The sequence below is a fragment of the Penaeus monodon genome, chromosome 42, assembly GCF_015228065.2.
Source record: "Penaeus monodon isolate SGIC_2016 chromosome 42, NSTDA_Pmon_1, whole genome shotgun sequence".
Taxonomy (NCBI): domain Eukaryota; kingdom Metazoa; phylum Arthropoda; class Malacostraca; order Decapoda; family Penaeidae; genus Penaeus; species Penaeus monodon.
Window position 1 is genome coordinate 24712120 of NC_051427.1, and position 16446 is coordinate 24728565.

The window sequence follows — 16446 nt, forward strand, 5'->3', positions numbered from 1 at the left end:
AAAAATCCTGTATATACAATTTTTATTTATTCCTTTTTATACAGACATTAAGATTTATATTCATCATTTAATAATGTATATAAAACCCAAATAACCATAAAAGAATTGTATAAAAATGTCGGGAGTTGAAATGCCTTGCTCAGAATACATACGTGTGTGAGCTTCTGTGTACAATGTTACAAAATCCATTATTTTTACACTACACGAGAATGCAACGGAAAAAGGACCGTATTTTATTGACAACTAAATATCACAAAAACCTTTCTAAACCTTTCTTTTTAACCTTTCTAACCTTTCTTTTCTTTTTTTTCTTTTTTGTCTGTCTGTCCTTACGTAATGAATTTTTGTCTTGGTTTGGATGTGCAAATTTCCAGGCCCAGATTTTCTGATCAAAGGAACACAAACGCGCTAAGAATAACTCCTACACATCATCTGCCGGTCTCATAAATACACTCAAATCTAACCGTCTAAGAAAATAACAATATGTGATCCTTCTTTCCTCTAAGATAAGGGAAGTTGATGATGAAAATTGCAGAGAGAAAATTCCTGCAACCAATCGCATGGGTTTCCTCTTATCAGCTGATCATACTCTCATTTCCGCCTGTTATCGCAGATTATATATTTCCTCGCGTTTCTTTTGTCTTGTGATATTCTTCGGTCTTTATGAATTTCTCGATAATTCTGTCTTTTGCTACGTTTCCTTCACAATGAGTAAGGGTTTCCGCACGAAGTTACGATTGTTGCTGGTAAAGAAGAAACATTAATTATTTTTCTAAAAATATGAGGACCGAGACATGTAGGAGTTCCAACAGACATCCATACCTGTGTATGTGTGTATGATGACAGACCTACATATACAATGCAGACATTCATATACAAAAAAACAAACGCACATCACCTTCCTAAGCGATTTCCTTCCTTCTGATCGGCCAAGACGCAGTTAGCAAAGCGCCCCCCCCCCCGCACGCAAGGCCCCCAGGCGCCGTGCCGCGCCCCCCCTCCCCCCGATCACGAGAAGCGCCCCCTCTTGGCCCCCCCGCGGCCGCCGCCCCGCTCGTGGCCGCCGCCCCACGGCCGCTTGCCGCCTCGCTCCCCCCCGCCGTGCTCCCGGAACCCCCGCCGCTTGTGGAACGGGGGCCTCCTGCCGCCCCCTCGCCCGCGGTGGAAGGGCCTGCCCCTGCCGCCCCCCCAGCCTCGTCTCTCCCCCCTCCTCCGTCGCTCGTCGCCGTCGCCCTTCTCCTCGTCGCCGTCGCTGTCGCCTCCCGCGGCGCCGTTCTCCTCCCTCGGCGCCGCGGACCCTCGCTGCCACTGCCGCAACGAGTCGCTGTTCAGGGACGCCTGCATCTGCGGGGATCACGAGAGGGACGAGAGAGAGAGAGAGAGAGAGAGAGAGAGAGAGAGAGAGAGAGAGAGAGAGAGAGAGAGAGAGAGAGAGAGAGAGAGAGAGAGAGAGAGAGAGAGAGAGAGAGAAGAGACAAGAGCAATAACATTAGCAATAAGAATGACAATGACAACGCAGCAATAACAGCAACGATAGTAATAACAACAAAGATTAATGGTACTTCTATTGCTAATAAAAACAATAATGTTATACTACCACTACTACTACTACTACTAATACTAATAATAATAATAATAATAATAATAATACTGATAATGACGATGATGATGATGATGACGACGATAATGAAGATGAAGATGAAGATGAAGATGACGATGACGACGACGATGATGATGACGATGATAATGACGATTATGACAATGACAATGACAATGATCCCGACGACGCGTACAGTACTAACGACCCTAGAACCCAAACCCCCGTTACCTCCGCCGACGTGTCCATCTTGAGCAGCTCGCGCAGGGCCATCGTGGCGTAGGACGACGGCGGCAGCGTCAGCTCCAGGAGGACGGCCTTGTTCGCGCCCGCTGAGATAGCAGGGGGAATCAGATAACAAATAAACACGAGGAAGGGAAGGATGGAGAGAGAGAGGAAGAGGAGAGAGTGAGGAAGAGAGGGGGAGAGGTTGAGGGAGAGGCAGAGGGAGAGGGAAAGAGAGAGAGAGAGAGAGGGAGAGGGAGAGGGAGAGGGAGAGGGTGAGGAGAGGGAGAGAGAGAGGTTGAGGGAGAGGGAGAGGGAAGAGGAGAGAGAGAGGAAAAGAGAGGGGGAGAGGGGAGGGAGAGGGAGAGGAAGAGAGGGAGAGAGAGAAAAAAAAAAAAGAGAGAGAGAAAAGAAGATGAGGAATAAGAATAATGAGAAGAGGAAGAGGAGGAGGAGGAGGAGGAGGAGGAGGAGGAGGAGGAGGAGGAGGAGGAGGAGGAGGAGAGGAGGGGAGGAGGAGGAGGAAGAGGAAGAAGGAGGAAGAAGAAGAAGAAGAAGAAGAAGTGGAAGAAGAGGATGAAGAAGAGGAGAAGAAGAAGAGGAAGAAGAAAAAGAAGAGGAAGTGGAAGTGGAAGAGGAAGAGGAAGAGGAAGAGAGAAGAAGGAGAGAAAGGACGAGAGAATTAAAAGGGAGGAAAGGAGGGAGAGGACAAGGGAGGAAAAGGGAAGGAGAGGAGAAAAGGAGGGAGAGGACATGTGAAGAAAAGCAAAGGAGGGAGAGAGCGAGTGAAGAAAAGAAAAAGGAAAGGAGGGAGAGGACAGAGAAGGAGAAGAGAAGGAGAGGAGGAAAGGAGGGAAGACACGAAAGGATGACGAAGGAAGGGGAAAGGAGAGGAGGGAAGGAGGGAGAGGGAGGAAATGGAGCAGAAATAAGAAAATGAAAGGTGAAGATGAGGGAAGAAAAAGGAAGGAAAAGAGGGAGAAGAAAATGGAAGAAAAAGGAAGGAAAAGAGGGAGAAGAAAATGGAAAGAAAATGGAAGAAAAGGGAAGGGAAGGAGGCAGAGGATGATGCGAGAGAAGAGAGAAAAAGGAAAGGCATCATTCCAAGCGGACGACCTTGCTGGTTCGCTCCAAGGAAGGGAAACAGGGAACTTAATAAAAAAATATATATATACATACAAATTAGAGAATACAAGGAGAGAAAATGTGAGAGAAAGAGAGAGAAAGACACACATACACAGAAAGACAGACATTATATATATATATATATATATATATATATATATAATAAGAGAGAGAGAGAGAGAGAGGAGAGAAGAGAAGAGAGAGAGAGAGAGAAGAGAGAGGAGAGAGGAGAGAAGAGAGAGAAGAGAGAGAGAGAAGAGAGAGAGAGAGAGAGAAATAGAGAGAGAGAGAGAAATAGAGAGAGAGAGAGAAATAGAGAGAGAGAGAGAAATAGAGAGAGAGAGAGAGAGAGAGAGAGAGAGAAAGAGAGAGAGAGAGAGAGAGAGAAAATAGAGAGAGAGAGAAAAATAAGAGAGAGAGAGAGAGAGAGAGAGAGAGAGAGAGAAAAGAAGAGAGAAAAGAAGAGAGAAAGAAAGAAAGAGAAAGTGAGAATGAAAGAAAGAGAGAAAGAGTGAAAAAGAAAGAAAGAAAGAAAAAGGAAGAGCGAGAGCGAGAGCGAGAGAGAGAGAAACAGAGAGAGAAAGAAAAATAGAGAAACAGAGAATGTGAGAGAATGCTAAACCCAAGTATATCAACAACTGAAGAGAAAAAGAAGTCGAAAACCCTTTCACTAACCAGCGAGTATGTTTTCTTGCACGTCGGTGTCCCGGAGCTTGTCGATATCAGACTGGATGAGAGGCTTGGTCGGGTCGTCGTAAAAGCAGATGGAACTCTCCACGTCGCTCGGCCTCATGATCAGCCGCCGGTACACGCCGCCCAGCGAGAACATCCTAGCCGAAATGCAACAGGGGGTTAGGATGTCGTGCGAGGTATGGGGTAACAGGAAAGGAGGAAAATAAATATGCCATTGCACTTGAATAATGGACATCTGAGATCCAATGAAGAGTGGAAAGAGACAGATACAAAGATGCAGAGAGAAAGAGAGCAGAAAGAAAGAGAGAAAACGAGAGAGAAAGAGAGAGAGAAAGAAAGAGAGAAACAGAAATAGAAAGAGAGAGAGAGAGAGAGAGAGAGAGAGAGAGAGCACTCAAGTAATGGACATCTGAGATCCAACGAAAAATGGGACTGGAAATGTTGTGAATCATAATCCTAATTGCATGGGAATAAATGGAGAGGCAAATGCAAAACATCCCTATAAATCATTAAATCTTTTTGCCCAACTGTTATGATTTCCATCCAAGGTTCAGTCAGGTAGTCCTTGGAAGTCAAAATGCAAATGCTTCCTTAATATGACTTGCCTCGGCTAACTGACTCGTCCGCCTTGACCTGAGTAATCCCCCTTCTCTGACCTGACTGAACTAATGACGTCTATAACTTGATTTGAGTAATCGACTTACTTGACATGGTGTTTGAGCTCAGTGAAGGACAGGCCATCCTCCTCAAGTAATTTGCTGTACCACTCCTTCATTACATTCTCGGGGTATGTGACGTTGTAGCCTGGAAGGGGCAGCACCACCTACAACATGGCAGGTAAAGCGTTAGTATGTAGAGCACGGATGTATGTACACACTTGTAAATGCATATGCAAACGCAAAGGATGCTTTCATGGATGAATAATTGGGAAACACTTCTTCTACATTTTTTTTTCTAAATTATTCTATAGTTTAAGTCACTTGAGTTGGAACAGGCATTACTGGCTGGTTTCTAACAATTATACCAGCTTTACTGTTTAAAGTTATGCATTACCAATTAATTTTTCTCTTTATTCACTTATCCAGTAAGTAAAAAAATCTTTCACATGAAAAATGTTACAGCGATATAACAATGAATCATCTATATCTGAGGGTAAAATAGACAAAAAAGTGTCTAGTGTTCCCTCAACTCATTACAACCTATCATCCTAACCTAAGGACCACTGTCCAGGCTTGTTTTGACTCTCTAGTGGACTGAAATGAAAGCCTGTAACACTATTCAGTTAACATCAAAAGATATCTCAGTTCCCCCCATAGCTCATATCAAGAAAGCCACAACTATAAATGAGGATGTAGAGGTTATTTCCTTGTCCATTAAATGGTTTCACTAAACATTATTTCAGGGGAAAAGGAAAACTTGGAGAAGTGGAGCGTGGACTGGCTATCAAAAAAGACAAAAACTGACTCTTAAATATGTCATCAGCAATAGCTCCTCTATTCCTGTCAGAATATTTCTGTCTCTTGATTTCTCACAATGAAGGCTCTCCTATATATCATTCAATGAATTCAATCCAAAAGGACTTTTCATCACACACATACACACATCAGCCTTATAGAAGGTTTACAGCAGGGGTTCCCCAACTTAGGGGCCATAGGGGGCCAAGGAGCAATATGAAAATTATGACTTCAAATTAAACTAGATTTTGTCTCCCTACAGTACCTAAAAATAATTATTTCTCACAAATCATTAAATCTTACCATCTTATCTGTTGGGGACCACCAAATAGAAAAGGTTGGGAACCACTGGTTTACACAGTCAAATGCTCCCTGGGGCCAAGCATGACCTAGTAAACCTGGACCGCAGTATGCCCAATATACGTGCACATTACCTCTCAATTCCTGGAACATCAGTTTCCAAATACCACCATCACATGACAAAATTAAATGTAGTTCTGAAAAATGTTTGACCAACTGACAGTTGAACCGAGTGTGTATAGGAGCCATAACCTTTGCCTAATCTGACCTAATTTAATCTATCCTTGACTCATCTAAGCTAATCTATCCTATCCCAAGCTCAGTTAAGCTCAGGTAATCTATCCCATCCAAAGCTAATTCATACTATCCATCAATACTATCCCAACCTAACTTACACTAATTTCTCCTAGCTAATTCTAACCTTCTAACTCTCCAACCAAAGAACTCAATCTATTCTACTACTCCTTACCCTAACCTAACTTCATCCATATTAATCTAACCTAAACAACCTATCCTAACCTAGTATAGCCAAACCCAACCTAATCCGACCTATCCTATCACAACCTAATCTGCAAACGGCCAACCACCCACCTCTGTGATGTCCGTTTCCGCGGCTTCCTCTGCGCTTAAGACCCGAACTATTGCTGACCCTCCTTCCGCACCCGGAGTTTCGCTTTCTGCACTTGAAGCTTCGCCCTCTGCACTCGACGCCGTGGCTTCAGCATTGGTAGCTCCCCCCTCCGATGCCTTTGCCCCCTCTGAGTCTCCTCCCACTTCAACAGCAGAGTCTTCAGACAAGACCTCTGCCTCTGGAACGGAGGTAAGGAGGGGCTGTAAGACTGGGTATTAGATAACCAGTAAATAGGCATGAGATAAAAAAGAAAAAAAAAAAAATGGAGGAGGAAGAGAGGGAAGGAAGGAAGAAAGGAGGAAAGGAGAGAGAGAGAGAGAGAGAGAGAGAGAGAGAGAGAGAGAGAGAGAGAGAGAGAGAGAGAGAGAGAGAGAGAGAGGAGAGAGAGAGAGGAAAGAGGGAGAGGGAGAGGGAGAGGGAGAGGGAGAGGGAGAGGGAGAGAGGGAGAGAGAGAGGGTGGGAGGGAAGGAGGGAGGGAGGGAGGGAGAGAAAAAATGAAAGGAAATACAGAAAGATAAAATATGTAACAAAATCAGATAACCTGAAATACTGCATATTCTTTCAGCAATCATGACTTAAAAGTCAAACACACAGAAAACACCAATATAAACTTAATCTCCAATCACCTTAAATTTAAAACATTACATGCTTTCTAAACACCTATGTTTAATGTTGTGTTATTCAGCGGGTTGAAGAGGTATGAATGAGAATGAATATCTTCACAATACAAGAGATGTACTTGACTGGTTTCAATTATATCTTTATCAGAAATACAAAGATATAATCAAAACCAGTCAACTACATCTCTTGTATTGTGAAGATATTTCATTCTCATTCACACCGTTTCTACATTTATCAACACGAATATGGTTTATTCAGTGTTGTTAAACATACCGCCACCAGAATATTCACTGTCCACTGTAGTTTTGTACTGTGAATTTTGTCTACACAGAGATGGATCCACAAGATCTTTAGTCACTAGAGAATCAATCAGTAGTATTTTTATTATTCCTATTGACATTAGGATTATCATAAATTTATTATTAATATAAATGACAAAAAATAATAGTAATAAGAAAATCTGTGAAAATCAATGAAATAGGCAAAAAGGTTGGATCACATAGGTCTAATAATTGGTTCCTTAGTGACTAAGCACCTATAAAACTATCTATATTAACCCTTTGCCGATGGGTGGTATTCGTAGTGGCCCAGGCCCCGCTGCCGTGGCCTCATATCATCACCCTAGCATGCGCGACCGCTCATGCCCAATACCAGTATCCCTTGCCTTTTCTTCATAATGCTAAGAATTTATGTTGTATTATATAACATATTCTAAGGTCTCTATTTGCCATACTTTCTGATAAATCAAGACATTAGGATATTTTTGTTGTTATATAGACTCCATAGTTGATCATTATTCGCATTATTAAAAGTTATTCTATAAGCTAAACTTTAGTTTCAACAGGTTTATATGATCACACTCCATATAGATATAATTTTATGTTCAGTGTTTTTATAAATATGTGATTTTTTTTGTTTGTTTGTTTGTTCGTTTCATCTTCTTCCCCGATGCTTCGCTTGACTTGACCATTTTGCACATCTGTGTCACACTCTCAACCTCCACCCACTCCCGCAATACTCACAAATACACGTACATACATGTAGACACACACGTATGCTCACATACACAAACACACACACACACACACCACAAATGCATACACACACACACACACACACACACGCATCACACAACACACACACACACACACACACGCACACACAAACACAAACACACACACACACACACACACACACACACACACACACACACACACACACACACATACATACATAAATATATATATATATATATATATATATATATATATATATATATATATATATATATGTATATGTATAAAAAAAAAAAAATGTAACAAAAAAACTCATGGCATGGCCATACATGCTCCCGGAATATGGGACAAGCGCACCATAGCATGTATGTACATGCCATGGTGCAGATAGTCCAGGCATGCCATGGCTTGTACGTACATGCCCCCGTCGGCAAAGGGTTAATAGACAATTAATAATCTAAAATCACAGGGTATCTGTCATATATGGAAATACCTTCCTAGTATTAATGGGATATTATAAAAAACAAACATGCACTTGAACTTAACATAAACACAGATAGCAGATTTTGATATTAACCCATTCCTGCACATAGCATGTGCATTTACGCACATGCTATGGCATGGCAGGACTATCTGTCAGGGGCATGTATGTACATGCCATGGTGTATGTATGGAGATGCCATGAGTTATTTTTTGTTGCAATCACGGCAAAAGATTATTTTTCTGCCACTGAAAGTGTGATTAAGTCGTTTTTAACACTTTCTCATTTTTACTAAAAAAAAAGCAAGCAAGCAAGCAAGCAAGCAAGCAACAAACCGACGATTTCAACTCCATGATGCCGCACACTGCTTATTTTATTCAGACTATAGACATGGAGTCTATATAACAACAAAAATACCCTTCAGTCTCGATTCATCAGGAAGTTTGGCAAGTAAAGACTTTAAAAAATAAAGAAAACTGATAATACAACATATCTTCGTAGTATTACGAAGAAACGGCATAGGATGCTGGCATGAGTGGTCGCGCGCTAGGGCAACAATATAAGCCCCCGGCAGTGAAGCCTGGTCCACTATGAATACTACCCGTCGGATAGGGTTAATCATAGCAACTGATATTACAGCAATACAAGCAGTATACATTTCCTTTGAACAAAACAACAGACACAATGCAAAATATTTCTTTTTCGTTATTTTCCTTTTCCTTTTTCTCTTTTTTTTCTCTCTCTCAATCTCCCTCTCACCTTCACCCTCCCCTTCTCTCCCTCTCCCCTTCTCTCTCTCTATTCCTCTCCTCCTTCTCCACCTCTTTCCCTCTCCCTCTCCCTCTCCCTCTCTCCCAATCCTCTTCCCCCTTTCAAAGACAGCTATGGAGCTTTGCATGAAACCCCAGTCAACATCCCCCATCCCAATCCCCCGAGCCCATCCCTATACCATACACGAAAACCTCACACCCTGTACCATCACACCCCCATGCTGAAACCCATACCCTGTTGATACCTTCGTCCATGATCGTGGTGCTCTGTTGTCTGACGAGATCCCCCGGCAGCACCTTCAAGCCGAACTCCTCGATTCTCCTGGAGGCTATGCGGTTCCACATGTAACTCTGGTATGCGTGCAGGTACAGGTTGCGGACGTTCCTGGGGATCTGTGGAGATGTGGAGAAGAGGTAAGGAGGGGAATGAAGAAGAATGAAGAGAGGAGGATGGAAGGAAAAGAAAAGGAAGAAAGAGAGGAGGATGGAAGGGAAAGAAGAGGAAGAAAGAGAGGAGGATGGAAGGGAAAGAAGAGGTAGGAAGAGAGGAGGATAAAAAGGAAAAGAAGGGAGAGAGAGGAGAGAAGGGGAAGACAATAGCGAGGACGAGTAAGAGAATGGGAGAAGGCAGAAACACAGAAAAAGACGAGTAAGAGACCAAATAATTAAAAACATTGAGCAATATTGTACAGATTTACAATGCTATAGTTTTTACTGTTTTATAGATAATAGTTCTGGGTTTGAATTTCTAAAATTTATTATAGAGAGGGGTAATGTGAATTGGGATAATCACACTGTAATATTTGTCTTGATTTTCAGTTATAACAGTTATAAACAGAAGAACTAAATATTCTCTAGCAATATTAAGATTTTAAAAAAAGCTAGCCAGCCACCACTAACAATAACAAAGATGAAAAACAAAGAGACAAGCCTCACTCCAAACCCACCCTCATAATGGCACCCACGAGGTCATTCTTCTGAAGACTGGCGAGTCCATGGAGGAGCTGGCTCTCGATGGACGACTCAGACGCTCTTCTCATTGCTAGTAAAGCTGCCTCTGGGTCTTTTGTTTGAGACCATACCCTGCAGCCCCGGCTCAAATCAGTGTCATCATTGTCTCGGGGTGACAGTATCAGGTCCACAGCCTGCAGAGAGAAGGGGCATCTTTTCTCACAAATGACATCAAAATAAAGAGGCAAAAATAAGAGGCAATATCTAACAGTTAAGTTTGATATTTATGCCTGAAAATCTCCAAACCCAAAATCCTACTATTCCCTTTCCTTCCTATCCCTTCCTCCCCTATCCTTTCCTCCTTCCTTCTCCTCTTTCCCTTTCGCTTCCCCCTTTTCCCCTGCCCTCGTACCTACCTCCTGCCACTGACTCCTGAGCAACTCCTTGCCAATGCGATGAGTGGGCACAGTACTCGTCCCAAAACGCTGAGTGCCGTAGTAATTGATGAAGCCTTGTGACCGTAAGGAAGCAACAGCTTCCTCTATTGCCTCATCTGAAGCCTTCACCTCTCTGGAAATAATTAAATCATGTGAAGAGGGAGATAATACAAGAAGAGGGTTAATGAGGGAGTGTGGGAGAGGAAGAATGATAAAAAGGGTTATGGGAAAATAAAGAGGGAGATGAAAAAGGAGTGAACAGAACCTACACCACTGCTGCTACCTTGGAACTAATGAATCAACCTGTGTATAGGTAAGCTTAACCCTTTGCCGACGGGTGGCATGTACGCACATGCCATGGCATGGCGGGACTATCTGCATGTAAGTACATGCCATGGTGTATGTATGGACATGCCATGAGCTTTATTTTGTTACAATTACGGCAAAAGTTTATTTCTCTGCCACCGAAAGTGTGATTAAGTCATTTTTAACACTCATTTTTACTATGCAAAAAAAAAAAAAAAAAAAAAAAAAAAAAAAAAAAAAAAAAAAAAAAAAAAAAATAATAATAATAATAATAATAATAATAATAATAATAATAATAATAATAATAATAATAATAATAATAATAATCAACTCCATGATGCCACACACTGCTTATTTTATTCAGACTATAGACCGAATAATGATCAACCATGGAGTCTATATAACAAGAAAAATATCCTTCATTCTCGATTTATCAGGGAGTTTGGCAAGTAGAGACTTTAGAAAATAATAAAAACTGAAAATACAACATATGCTCGTAGTATTACGAAGAAACAGCATGGGATGCTAGTATTTGGCATGAGTGGTCGCGCATGCTAGGGCGACGATTTAAGCCCTCGGCAGCGAGGCCCCGGCCTCTATGACTACTACCCGTCGGGAAAAGGTTAAGGTGTCTAATTTCCAAGATGATGGAAACTGATGAACTGGGCTGCAGTAAAAGAGGTAAATCTGAAACAACCAAAATACCAACCCCCTTAACCACAATTAAACTCTGGCCGATCTATGAAATTGAAGCAACCCAAAAACCACATCCAAGTGAGTCCATCAACCCGACAATGATTATTCTCAGGCCAACCTACCAGTTGGGAGTAACGAGAAGATAACCCACCTGAGCACAATTCGAAAGTGGTTTCCCTGGAGTGAGCCGAGCTTCATAGGCTTGTGGTGGAAGGTGAAGTTACCAATGTAAATGCCCCTCTGATTCCTTGCCGCATATGCTAGCTTTTCGGGGGCAACCTGGGAATAACATTTAACTTATTACCAAGGAAAAGACCTGTCTCACTGTCTTTCTCTATCTGTATACATGTGTGTGCAAAGACCTGTCTCATTGTCTTTCTCTCTATATGTATACATGTGTGTGCATTCATGAATGAGTATGGAGATATACGTGAATAGACCTATGTGTGTTTAGGGTCACACGTGAATAAGTGAGTGGGTTTTCGTGTCTAAGGGTGTCTTTACGATTATATACACACCCGATTCACAGAGACCAACTGGCTTGTCTTGCCGCGCTTGTCCTTCGTCCCAGCATATGCAAACATATTGGGCTTCAATCTGCAACGCAAAATACAATATCAGTTGGAGTTAATAACAGTTAAAACGAAGGAAAAGAAACGCAGGACAAAAAATACACTGACACTTCATTCCCAATTTCTGTAGCTCGTTGGTTAAAAATTTTGAGAAATGTACTGAATTTTTCATAATTGCAAAGTATGTTGACTTTCCAATTGCATATACTTTTGTGTTTGTAATTCCTTCAAACAGGATGTAAATTACAAGACTTAATATTAGAATTACCAATATTAAAACAATAATAATAATAGAATTAATAACAATAATAATGATAATGATAATAATAATAATAATAATAATAACAACAACAATAATAACAATAACAATAACAATAACAATAAAAATAAAAATAACAATAATAAAAATAACAATAATAACAATAATAATAATAATAATAATAATAATAATAATAATAATAATAATAATCATCATCATCATCTTCATCATCATCATAATAATAATAATGATAATAATAATGATGATACTACTACTACTACTACTACTACTACTACTACTACTACTAATAATAATAATAAATAAATAAAATAAATAAATAAATATATAAAAATAAAATAAATTAATAAAATTAATAAATAACTAAATAAAAATAATAGTAACAGAACAGTAGTAGTAGTAGTAGTACTACTACTACTACTACTACTAATAATAATAACAATTACAATAACAATGATAATAACTCATTGCAGTGTTGAAAACCAACATCCCTTTACATAAAATTACACTGAAAAATAATAATAACAATAATATTAATAAATAATAATAATAAATAAATAAAAAATAAAAATAAATAAAACAAAAAATAAGAAATAACAAAACCAAGTAAACAACCCCAAAGCCTGTGGCTGACCTGATCTTATAGGCGATGAGGTTGATGGCGGCGATTGTGTCGACGTTCTCCTTATACAACACGAAGGTTGTGAACTGCTTTGACCTGGGCCAGGACTTCCTGACCTGACGACACGTCCCCTTCGCTGGAAGAAAGGATTGCTAATTCACCTGTGCGTTTCTTTGTGCTTGTCTGTATTTGGTTGTGTTTATACCCAACTTAATTCACGTTTATAATTTTCTTATGTATTCATATTCAAAATTTATATCTATCTGTATTGAACCCTATGATCTGGATGACATGACTTCCAACACCATGAAAAATTCTGCTAATTTAATTCATGTTCATAATTTTCATATGTATTTATATTCAAAATTTATATCTATTAGTATCAACCCCTACGATCTGGATGACATGACCACCACGCATGAAAAAATCCGTCATGCCGTTTTGGGGGAAATGCCGTCACGGGGAAAATGCCGTCACGGGGAAAACTTAGCTTAGGGTTACATGAACTTACCGCAGTGAGCATTCCAGCTGAAGGCCAGGGTGATGTGAACGACTCAAAACAAGTGCAAAAACCTCTTGGAGGATGATTAGACGCATTTGGTGTTTTAGAAGGGGCTTTTGCATTATTTCTATTGATGAGTGAAGAATGTTGTGTCGGTAAGTCATGATTGGAGGAGCACCAGGGAGGATGCTATTTCCATGCTCAGGTTGTATTACAGAAAAGGTAATATTACGAAAAAATATAAAGTTATGGACTACTTAGAGAAATGATATGGAGTCTGTGCACGGTATATAGTCTATTACCATTTGAATAAAGCAAATCAAAGGACAATTATGGATATAAGAAAATGGCAAAAAAAACAAAAAAAACTTCCTCATGCGAGATAACATCCTACAGCAGCATCCTTGGTCAAGTCTGGTTTAATGATGTACATATCTCCCCCCCACCCTCTCTCTCTCTGTCTCTGTCTCTGTCTCTGTCTCTGTCTCTGTCTCTGTCTCTGTCTCTATCTCTGTCTCTGTCTCTCTCTCTCTTAGTCATTATATCTCCCTTTCCTTTAAACCCTCCTTCCCTCTCTCACCTGTCTTTTCTTTCCCTTCCTCTTCTCTTTCTCTTCTTTCTTCCATTACCTCTCTCACCTATCTTTTCCCTCCCTCCCCCTCCCTCTTCTATCAACTGCCTTCCTCCTCCTCCTTCTTTCTTCTCCTTCCTCATTTTTTCCATTTCAGTCCTTCCCTTTCCTTCACTTCCTCCTTCTCTCAATCTTCTCTCTCCCTCTCCTCTTCCCTCCTTCTACCCTTGCCTTTCCCTCACCTCTCTCTTTCCCTCCTTGTCCTTCTTGCCTCTTCCCTTTCCCTCAACTTCCTTCCCTTCTTCAGTCTTCTCCCCCCGTCTTTCCCTCTCCTTATATTTCCTTCCTTCGCTCACTGTTCTCTCCTTCTCATCCCTTCTCCTCTCTCTTTCCCTCCCTGTCCTTATTGCTTCTCCCTTTCCTTCCTCAACCTTCTCCTCCTGCCCTTCCCTCTCCTCCCCTTCATCAACCTCCTCCCCAATCCTACCTTCCTTCGTCTCCTTCTCAACCTCATACCTTTCTTTCTCCTGACAACAATGAACTTCTTGCCATCTTCTTCCTTGAATAAGCTATCCACATTTAGGTACTTTGCCTTGATGGTCCTGTGGATGGCAGTTCGGCCTTCCTTGTCCACGTTATCCACGCAGATCCTCACTTCCGCGTCGTCTGTGGAGAAAACAAAAACACAAAGATGAAGAGGATAAAGATGGTGAGATAGAAGCAAGTCGAGGAATACAGATTAAAGAATCATGATCAAGATGAGGCTGCTTTGAGTAAATAGTTAGGTTGACTTAAATGAGTTAGTGACTGTGTTTTTAAGAGAGTTCAAAACATTATATAAAGACAGATGGTTATATCTAGACCTTCCTCCATCCTCAAACTACTGCTCTGCTTCCTTTCCCTTTTTTTCATTCTCATATTCTCCTTCAATTCTCTTTACCTTTTTTCCCCACTTTTCTTCTTCCTCTTCCCACCTATTCTCTTTCTTTACTCTTCTCTCTATCTTCCTTCTTCCCTCTTCCATGTCCCACCACCTACCTCCCTTCTCCTCTTCTCCCTCTTTCCATCCATCTTATTTAGCCTCTCTCTCTTTACCTTCTATTCCATCCAACTCCATCCTTCTCCCTCTCTCTCTTCATATTCCTTCCTCTCTTTAAACCCTCCTTTTCTCTCTCACTCTCTATCCCTCATCCCACATCAAACTTCCTTCCTCCCCTTCTCCTCTCTTTCCATCTCTTCCTCTTCTCTCTTTTTCTATCCTTTTTTTCTCACATCCAACATTCCACATCCCACCTCCCTCCTCCTACTCCTTTTTCTATCCTCTCTATTTCTATACTTTTCTCTCCTCCCACATCCCACTTCCTTCTCCTCCTCCTCCTCTCTCCCCACTCATTTTAATATTCCTTCTTTCTACCTCTCTTCCTTCCTTCACCTCTTTGTTTCTTTACCTTTCTTTCTTTATCACTTCCTCCCTCCTCCCCACCTCCTTTAACCTTTCTTTTCATCTCCCTCGCTCCTTGTTTTTCCATTTCCCATTTCCTTCCATCTCCCTCCATCCTTACCTTTCTTTCTTCATCCTCCCACCTCATCCCTCTCTTTACTCTCTATACCTGTTTCCATCTTTCTTCCAATTCGTCTTTCCTCCTCCCGCTTCCTTCCTTACCTCCCTTTTCCTCATCCTTTTTATCAGTGGCTGGATCCTCCGCCTCCTCTGCTGTGGGGGGTAGGCAGGGAACCAGTCGCAGGGGCCTCCCAAGAAGCTTGTCAATCTCCACTATCTTCTGTGGGGTGAGCTCTGGGGGTGTCTCTGCAGGGGCCTCTGAAATATGCCGAGGTTGCGTCAGGGGAGAGGGATGTCTTGCAGTGTTTTGGGATTTATTTTAATTTTAAGTTTGAATGTTTATTTTTTCTCAATGCTGGACTTTTTTTTTTTATTGCATTTTATTGGTGATTCACAAGAAAGTTTTTATCTATAAAATACTGTGAGCGAAAATATAACAAGATGCTAACAACGCACACTTAAAAATAAACCTGAACATGAGTGCTTCTGACATGGGAAGAAAGAAAGAATTAAAAAAAGAAAAAAGTACAGTATCTATCTACACACCACACACACACACACACACACACACACACACACACACACACACACACACACACACACACACATACACATACACATACACATACACATACACACACACACACACACACACACTAACACGCACACACACACTAACACTCACACACACACTAACACTCACACACTCTCACACACACTAACATACACACACTAACATGCACACACTAACACTCACACACTCACACACACACACACACACACACACACACACACATATTACAAGACAATCTGTATGTTGTTTGTCAATCCAAAACATATTTAATTATCTTGAGGCAACAATATCATCCTGAGAAAAACAGTATATCTTGATTTTAGAATAACCTCTACCCATTCCTTGTTCTGAAATCTTTTATAATCTCGCAACCCCTTTCGTCTTGTGATTTTCACTCTCTCCCTTGCTCGGTCTTTTTTTCGCTTGCTCTCTCCTTTTTACTCTTTCTCTCATTTTCTTTCTTT

At 41.0% G+C, this 16446-nt stretch overlaps 1 protein-coding gene across 1 annotated transcript in view; it reads right to left on the reverse strand.

Moving 5' to 3' along the window:
- Positions 1–1008: 1008 nt before the first annotated feature.
- The window catches only part of LOC119599220 (pseudouridylate synthase 7 homolog), a 23188-nt gene continuing 7750 nt past the window's right edge, over positions 1009–16446 (reverse strand). The window contains exons 4-16 of the mRNA XM_037948961.1: positions 15511–15666; positions 14364–14513; positions 12787–12910; positions 11822–11900; positions 11455–11582; positions 10281–10434; positions 9861–10058; positions 9159–9306; positions 5986–6203; positions 4345–4463; positions 3623–3777; positions 1829–1929; positions 1009–1344 (exon numbers count right to left, since the gene is read on the reverse strand). Of these exons, the coding sequence (XP_037804889.1) occupies positions 1009–1344; positions 1829–1929; positions 3623–3777; positions 4345–4463; positions 5986–6203; positions 9159–9306; positions 9861–10058; positions 10281–10434; positions 11455–11582; positions 11822–11900; positions 12787–12910; positions 14364–14513; positions 15511–15666 (2066 nt within the window). The remainder of the gene's footprint in view (positions 1345–1828; positions 1930–3622; positions 3778–4344; positions 4464–5985; positions 6204–9158; positions 9307–9860; positions 10059–10280; positions 10435–11454; positions 11583–11821; positions 11901–12786; positions 12911–14363; positions 14514–15510; positions 15667–16446) is intronic.